Genomic DNA, 8565 nt, shown 5'->3' on the forward strand with positions numbered 1-8565 from the left:
AAAACAATTATTGGCAAGGTCACAGGTTTGAACCCACAGCCAGAGACCCAATTAAATTTTACTTGCAGCCCGCGTGACTACTAAAGTATCATTGCATTTCAGCTAGAGGGGGTGTCCAAGTTTGAATCCACCACTAGCTCCTCCTACATGCTTCGTCAAAATAGCGAATGGCCGAGGACTACTGACGACCTGGATAACGATACGCTGCTCCACACTTTCGAGCAGCGTTTGACTGCCGCGCTTGTGCCAATCTCATGTAAGAAAGAGTGGAGCTGAGCGAGAGCGTAGCCTTTCTTCTCTCTAGTTTCTCGCAGTGGCTTGACGTGGGTCCTTGCAGATCATTGTGTTGTATCATTCCACCGCTTGTCATGCTTCTTCTTTGCTCTCACCTGACGCTCGATCAAGGCTCTCACAGGCTGCAGTGAATAACAAAGGAATCACTGGTGCATCAACCCTCAGGTTCTGAGTCTAATCAGTTGCACCAAATCAGGGATGTGCCTCTCGTGTTTTTGGGAGTGAGTATTTAATTTCATGGTCTTGAACATGGCCAGAGGATTTGATCTTGCAAAGAAGAGAGAAACAAATAAATACCCCAACCTCCAGCACTCTTGACATTTCCAGATGCCTCTCAACTCTGCTCTTCAAGAGGGTGGTTGGATCAAATCAAACTTGCTCATTTTCCAGAAACTTTTCTTGTTCCGAGAAACAAATTTTGCTCCAAAAAAATTCCTGGAACCAAGAAGAGAGGCTTGGAAACGTTCGCGCGACCTTGCCCACGTGATTGATACGGAACAATAAATCAGCACGCGTGCCATTCACTCAAAATCAAGAACAAGCGAAACACTTTAACAGGCTATTAATGTTTACTTTGGACGGGAACCTGTTGGCCGGATATCTGGCTAGAATAAAGAAATTTATTGGCAAGGTCACAGGTTCGAATCCACAGCCAGAGAACCACCTAAACACACTTTTTTCAAGTGTAGGCGATGTTGGAGTTTCTCCGCGATATTGGAATTTCCTTGTTTCTTCCTCCCGCAGGCTCGAGAGACAAAAAAGACAGTGGTCGATCTAGCCCAGAAACAAAGGATCCTGGAATGTGTCTCTCGCTTGGAACGATAATAGATTTGGAGGAGGAACTTGCGCCTCGCGTGACTCGCAATGCAGCCTTGTTACGATCGCACAGAGTGCTGCAGACTGCCAAGGAAGAACACGAACGCTGAGCGGCACACTCTGCAAGCTGGAACGCGAGCGATTGAGCGGAGCAGAGACAGGACACGACCCTGGACATCGGTTTACCGATGCCCAAGAGTTTTGGCAACCTTCGAATGGCTGTGAGTCATGATCTCCAGCCCAGAGGACAGGTCCAACTAGCATCGGACTTTTCCCCACTCTTTCATTCTCCAGCGCTGAAATTTGGCTCGACACTGGCCTCGTCTAGCTTCCCAGATCTCCCCAGCAGATCCACCAAGCATCTTAAGTTTTCCATGATCGTGGACTTGCTGTAGTCTTGGGCTATGGACGACAAGTAGTTCTCATCCCGAGATGACTGCAGGCAGAAAACCTCGCTCTGATCACAGTAGCTTGCAAGATGCAAAGGAGGGAGAAGCGTTGCAAAATTTTTTGATTGGGTCTCTGGCTGTGGATTCGAACCTGTGACCTTGCCAATATATTTGTTTATTCTAGCCAGATATCCGGCCATCGGGTTCCCGTCCAAATCGGACACTAATTGCTTCTTAACGATATCATACCTTCACCATAACGGCGCAAGCTCTCGCTCATTTCTAAGCATCCTTTCTAAACCTGTGGGAACGTTTTATAAGGCTGTCATCCTTTCTGCGGTTGTCAAGCTCAAGAAAGAAACCATTATGGAATGAACATTTCACCACTGAATCCCTGGGATAACTTACCTTTTCTTCTTTTGAGAAACAAGGTTTCCCTAACGACTGAATGTCCGAAGATGGCTTGTTTGAGCATTGAAGATTAAATTGATCCAGGCACGCTCTTGATTAGCAGCAAAGTTAAGAGTACAAGGCTGGAGGTACTTGTCTGTTCTTTCAAATCCTGGGGAGCTTGAGATTTCATCAAGGGGCTTTCTTGTCGTGTTCTATCCAAGTTTGATGCTTGTTCCTAGCAGCAACAAGAAAAAATCCATGAAATTTCAAGTCACACCCTGTGTGAAGAAGAGGGGGCAATGCATGGAAAGTACTCGGGGAAAAGGTGACTGTCCACAACAAGAGTATTTAGAGCAAAAAGGGCGAAAGGTGAACTGTGGGAAAGCAATGCTTTCACTGCAACGTATATCCCTTGTGCCCTGCTGATCAATCCAAAAGCCACAACACTGGTGGTAGTGCAGCAGCTCCTCCGTCCCACGTTTAAATTCTACAAGCTCTTGCCAGGTGCAAGGTTCCATGGCCGTTTGCGACAAGAGAAATGCTGGTCACGTCTTTCGAACTGGAGCTACCTGAATTGGATGCTGTGGTTGGCTGCTTGCGAACAGTTAAGCTATCAATCACTGTGCCTCTTTTGTTATTTTATTCACTCCAATGGTGGTGATTTGCCAGGTCCCCCAGGAAGCAGAGACTATCGTCAAGGAGACCATCCATGGTTTTAATGCTTCTCATTTGCCTCCTCCAAAAGAGGGCGTCATTCGCATGGAAGCCAACGGTGGATTCATCCTCCAGAAGATTAGCGACGAGAAATGCTACATAAGGTACGCTATTAGTTTTTTTTTTTTTTTGTTTTCTTCTTAAGATAGTCACTACTTCTTTTACAGAGCAGTAATACACCTGGACCTTAAGCTCGACCTTGTTCCGACATGGGTGATTAACTTCCTTGGGCGTCAAGTTGTGGGACACGGCTTCAGACTATACCTCAAGGTATATTTCTTTCCTTTTGGGGTGAAAAATGTCTAAACTTTGTGTGTTACAACAGACTGTTTCTTCTGTTAAAGAGAGCAAAGTGTTTCAAGAATGCATCAGGCAACAGCCACTCTACAGCCGCATAACGTTACAGATGCTACCAAAATCGAGCCACGAAAATGGATACAAGAGTTGAGGTGCTTTTCATAAGAACTATTCATAAGCTTCCTGCACAAGAGCATTTACATTTATAAACAATTTATAAACAAAGAGGAGCTTGAGGCCCACCGATACTCCTGAAAAGTCCGAACTTATTCATGAGACATATGCAAGGTGGGTTTTATAAGATTTCTGTTGTTTTGCATGTCTAGAAAAATCTGCTGCAGTCAAGCTCAAGAAAGAAACCATTCTCTTCTCGATGGAATGAAACTCTCACTTGCTCCATGCTCTGGCGAGGCCATGGCAAACAAAATGGGCGGACTCTTCGTCTCAATCTGACAAGCAGCTGATGCAAAGGCTACTTTTGAGAAACAAAGCGTAAGTATGCTGCAACAAGAACCAGCAACAGCCGTTTAAGGTATTGTCGTGGAAGATGGCTTGCCTGAGCTCGAGTTTGATTTGATCCAGGCACCCTGGTCCCATCTATTCTTCACTTGGTTGTCAAAGCTTGGAGGTCCATAGGTTTCGATCCTTTCAAATCCTGCTCCAACTTTTGATGCCTTTTCTTGGCAATAATATATTGCTCTGAAACCGTGAAAGCTTACTCACCTGCAAAAAAAACTCTAGGGTTGCACCAGACATCCAATAAACCAGGGAAGCTCTTGAGGAAAATCCTAGATTCAACATAAACAAGTCACACCTCATGGAATTGGTGGTGATCTTGGTGCAACTAGCTAGTTAAGCTTGTCCTCAAACACATGGTTTTGGCATTTGTCTTTCACACTATTGTCCAATCTTGTGAAAGCCTTGACCGATCTTAAACTCAATCAGCTGAGAACAAGCTGTCTCAAAAGTTTCCAAAGAGCAGAAGGCATAATACAAAGGTCACAAACTCGTCTCATCACAAGTTGCATTGTGGTCACTCCACGCCTTGGATGTTGATGAACTACAGGCCTCCATTTATCTTGGAAAATACATCTATGAGGAATGAAGCAATCTGGACAATAGTATAAGCAAAATGAGCACGAGAAGAACCATACATACCGTGGAAAAGCATGAGTTCTACACTCAAAACGACACACACATGGCACGGGCAATGTTCGATCAAATGCCCGAGTGCCACAACATTGTCGCATGGACTGCTAGGCCTACACTCTCACTGGGAATTTCTTCCACGCTTTAATTTGATCCTCTACCAGGAGATGGTCTTGGAAGGAATGGCTCCCGACTAGATCACATTCACTTCCGAAATCAGAAAAGTTCTTTGTCAGGATGTACCATCTAGTAGGACGAAACTGGCCTCAAGAATGCTAGAGCATAAGTTATAACATGTAGATACGTGGGGCTCCTCGCCAAATGATGAACCTATGCAGAGACTTGCCCGATCGTGGAGCACTAGTACACGCAAGGTGGATTGTTAACATTGAGGATGTCATTGTCGTGTGCTAAAGTGGCCTGAAGAACGCCACTGTGATTGGATTCCTTGTGATTCCATCACTCTTTTAGCTAATAGAGCTTCTAATTACAATCTTTTACAAGGAACCCACAGTACAAAGACTAAGCTCGGTTACTAAGCTCAATAATGAAGATTAAGCCATTGTTGGAATGTCCATTTTAGGGAGTTGTGCTCTTATTGGATAGCTCATTGTAACGCTTGAGCTAAATGCTTTTCAATTAAAACGTACAATAATATGCTTTGCCTCCTGTGGCAACATGCAGTCTATGTTAGGAGATCTCAGCAGGCATGGTGGATCAATGTTCCATCTGGAACGGATGAAATTTCTTGCTCAAGGTGCTCGTCTGACCACATTCCACAGCAATATTCTGAAGCTGTACGTGAAGGAGATATTCGATGGGTTGTACAAACAGATCAGGAAGATCCTGGTGCCGTTCATGTGGATGTTGTGCTGCCATTTGAATGGAAATTCGGGGGTTGGTAAGCCTGCATTCGTCTGGTACTTCCGGTCATGATCTACGAGTCCAGAGCGACTGTTTTGATGTTCAAGGGTAACAAAGCTCAGGGTGGTGAATAGAGAAGACTTCCCTCAGGAGATTGTGCTGGACAGCAAAGTAGATACCATCTCATCGATCTGTGAGTGGACTTGGGGCGGATGGTTCGAAATAAAACCCTTGTTGCTGCTTCATCACCAGATGAGTTGAATGTCAGAAAAGCCAAGCGGACAACGTTCACTCGCTATCTGCCTGCGTGGGAAAAGCACAAGTACGATGCTCTTGTGTCTTCTTGGAGGAAACGCGTAACAGACTACGAGAGTGGATCGGAAGAAGCCAAAGAGATAACGCAGAGAGTGAATGCTGCTGAAATGGCGTTTGAATGGTTTGGAGGTATCCCCTGGTTTCTTTGGGATGTAGAAGCAAACGGTCTGACTGTGGAAGCTTTCGAAAGGGATTGAAGCACCTGAGTATGGTTCTGACTCCTGATTTTGTCCTTCAAGCGTTTTGAGCGTTGGTGGTCCAGGAAACTAAGGTGCGCATCTTCATGCTCTCAAACATGCTCCTGGCGGCGCTCAAGTTGAAACTTGCGTGAGAGCTATCCAGCAGACAATGGTCTTGCGCAGGATCTCGTGAACATGCGAGGATCCACGGTACTGGATTCTTCTCCGGGATTTGACCGAAGGTGTTCTTCGTGAGGGCAACGACGCCTTGGATGGTCCTAATGATGGAAGTCGTTGTAATTCTTAGGATACTACTTTATCCATCACGAATAGCATCAATACAGTAATCACTTCGAAGCTTTTAAAATAGGATCTACATATTTTGTCTTGGTAATGGGAGATTTCACTTCCTGAACATAGTCGCTTCTATATATCAGGTGAAGCAAGATCTAACGTCCACATCTTGATTGATTTCATTTGCTGTTAAATCCATCCATTTTTTGATTTTTTTTTGTGTGTGGCTATCCGGCACCAGGAATCGTCTAAAATCCATGGTGAGGCTCTTTGGGTATCGAGGTTTCTTCATTTGAATCCTTGGAATCTTTCGGTTTTCGGTTTTCGACATCCAAGCCGGCTCCCTTTCGTCCTTGGGCGGCTGGATGCCTTGGATGATCGCCGCATTTTGCCGCGTCTTGGCGTCCGGAAGGGATGTGTCAGGGAGCGAAGCAATTGCGTCAGAATAGATGCAGCTGAGCTCCTGGACAAGCTCGTCCCAAGTCCGGCACGACAGGCCCGTTGTGTAGTTGGGAGAGAGGGGATGGAAAACGTGGCCTTTGTCTGGGTGCAACCGGATGGAGAGCTCCGAGGGAAAGCCACCCTTCAAACATCGAGAGATGGCAGCTTTCCGCTGCACAGAGGAAGACGAATACCCGAGTCTCTCTCACCTCGCGAAACCGTAGCCGCACTAAAATCTAACGGTTTGGATGGTATATTCTAAGATATCCTTTAATCCAACGGCTGTGATGTATCGCTCTTAACCTTTTATTTGTTTGTAGTTACCACTAATATAAACTGCGTTTAAAAGTTCAGTTAATTTAATAATAAAATAATAAAATAGTGTTCATGTTAGGGGGCGACCCTAACACCGTACTATTCTTAATTGAAAGTCGAGGCGGATGGGAATCGAACCCAGCAACCCTTCACAATAGAACATTACAGCGTGCATGCTATAACCACAAAGCCATGAACACTGGGAGATAACAAAATATTATTTCAGCACCTCTTATTTGAAAAACAAGATTTGGAATCCATCTGATTGTCCACGTGGACGACATCCAGGGGCTGCGAGGCCAGAGGATCCACGCGCGGATCCTGGAGAGCAGCTACTGGCCGAATCAATACCGTCTTCATCCGGCATGAAATCAAAGATTTCTTCCTCTGCTATTCACTGCTGGAAGGGGAACCCATGGAACGTCCTGTCATTCTGGGCAGTAGATTCGTCCAGGACACGAGATCCTTGGCCGGCGTTTTTGCCCAAGCTCGATTTCGCTGCCACAATTTGCCCCTGCTGCGCGAGAGCCATTATCATCGAGTTCCATGGCGCTCTGAGACGCAATCAAACATAGACTCACACTCTCGGATGCGGGATGCCGCCACATACGCGGTGACCATCGCGTTCCAGGAGACGATAATCGAACAAGATTGACGCCGCATCGATCGAATGCCCTGTTCTTGCTGCTCGCATTTGCCAGCGAAAGGGAATATCGCGCGATCCAAGAGCCTGAACCCGGCGCGGCGGCGTGGATCATTCGGGGGGATCGGCACGAGAGAAGATTTAGCTCCAGCAACGCTGCCGAGAGCGACTTTGCGGAGAAGAGAAATCCCTCGTTCATACAAAAAAAATTGATTGGGTCTCTGGCTGTGGGTTCGAACCTGTGACCTTGCCAATATATTTTTTTATTCTAGCCAGATATCCGGCCATCAGGTTCCCGTCCAAAGTCTACACTAATTGCTTCTTAACGTATACCATCATGTAAACAGCGGCGCAAGAGATTTTCGTTTTGTGGGCGCATGGCGCGCAGCGCGTTGCTGCTGTCAAGCTCAAGAAAGAAACCATTCTCTTCTCGATGGAATGAAACTCTCACTTTCTCCATGCTCTGGCGAGGCCATGGCAAACAAAACGGGTTGGATGGACTCTGCAGCTCAATCTGAGCAAGCAGCTGATGCAGAAGCTATTTTTGAGAAACAAAGTATAAGTATGCTGCAACAAGAACCAGCAACATCCGTTTAAGATATTGTTCTGGAAGATGGCTTGTCTGAGCTCGAGTTTGATTTGATCCAGGCACCATGGTCCCGAGAATCTATTCTTCACTTGGTTGTCCAAGCTGGAGGTCCATAGGTTTGGATCCTTTCAAATCCTCGGGGCGTGAGACTCTGGAGCTCCAAGTTTTGATGCCTTCTCTTGGCAATAATATAATATATTGCTCTGAAACCGTGAAAGCTTACTCACCCGCAAACAAAACTCCAGGGTTGCACCAGAGATCCAATAAACCTGTGAGAGCCTTGACCAAGCTCAAACTCAATCAGCTCAGAGCAAGCTTTCTCAAAAGTTTCCAAAGAGCAGATGGCATAACACAAAAAACGTATACCAGGTCACCAACTCATCTCATCACAAGTTGCGTTATGGTCACTCCACGCCTTGGATGTTGATGAACTACAGGCCTCCATTTTATCTTGGAAAATGCTTGAGGCCAAAGGGTGGCGAAGATGAGGAATGAAGCGATCTGGACTGGACAAGAGTATAAACAGAATGAGGACGAGAAGAACCATACATACAGCGGAAAAGCAGTGCTTGTGCTTGTGAGCCTAGTTTGAAGATGTCTGAGACTGAGAAGAAAGACCATGCTGCTCGACTCATAGAGCATGCCCGGCAGCAGCACACCGCCCGGGTAAAGAGCCCCCTGGATCGAAAATGTGCAGCAGTAGCGTATAATGGCAATGGCGGTGGTTTTCCATGGCATCGTTCTTGAGCCTTGACGAGGAGGTGCCATCCAGCGAAGATTTGCAGGAAGGAGGAGCGATCTCCAGCGGTGGGCGCCTGGGCGAGAATGCGGTGAGCACAGATCTCGGAAGGGGAAGGCGCATCCACGAGGAAA

General features: G+C 46.3%; 1 protein-coding gene and 1 long non-coding RNA gene across 2 annotated transcripts; one reads left to right on the forward strand and one right to left on the reverse strand.

Moving 5' to 3' along the window:
- Positions 1–2475: 2475 nt before the first annotated feature.
- LOC9646803 lies at positions 2476–2865 on the forward strand. The gene is made up of 3 exons (XR_002990919.1): positions 2476–2496; positions 2562–2710; positions 2774–2865. It is a non-coding gene; the product is annotated as an uncharacterized LOC9646803 (long non-coding RNA).
- A 3656-nt stretch (positions 2866–6521) lies between these two features.
- On the reverse strand, positions 6522–7302 carry LOC112342292. The gene is made up of 2 exons (XM_024663868.1): positions 7042–7302; positions 6522–6977 (listed from the first exon to the last, which is right to left on the reverse strand). The coding sequence occupies exons 1-2, from the start codon at positions 7300–7302 to the stop codon at positions 6855–6857; spliced, it is 384 nt and encodes a 127-aa protein (XP_024519636.1). The 3' UTR covers positions 6522–6854.
- Positions 7303–8565: the final 1263 nt, after the last annotated feature.

Source organism: Selaginella moellendorffii, unplaced genomic scaffold (genome assembly GCF_000143415.4).
Source record: "Selaginella moellendorffii unplaced genomic scaffold, v1.0 SELMOscaffold_104, whole genome shotgun sequence".
NCBI lineage: Eukaryota > Viridiplantae > Streptophyta > Lycopodiopsida > Selaginellales > Selaginellaceae > Selaginella > Selaginella moellendorffii.

Coding starts and splice junctions, on each gene's coding strand:
- LOC112342292 (XM_024663868.1), bottom strand. CDS start 7,302: ATGAACGAGGGATTTCTCTTCTCCGCAAAGTCGCTCTCGGCAGCGTTG. Junction 6,978..7,041: donor GGCATCCCGCATCCGAGAGT/GTGAGTCTATGT, acceptor GCTCTCGCGCAG/CAGGGGCAAATTGTGGCAGC.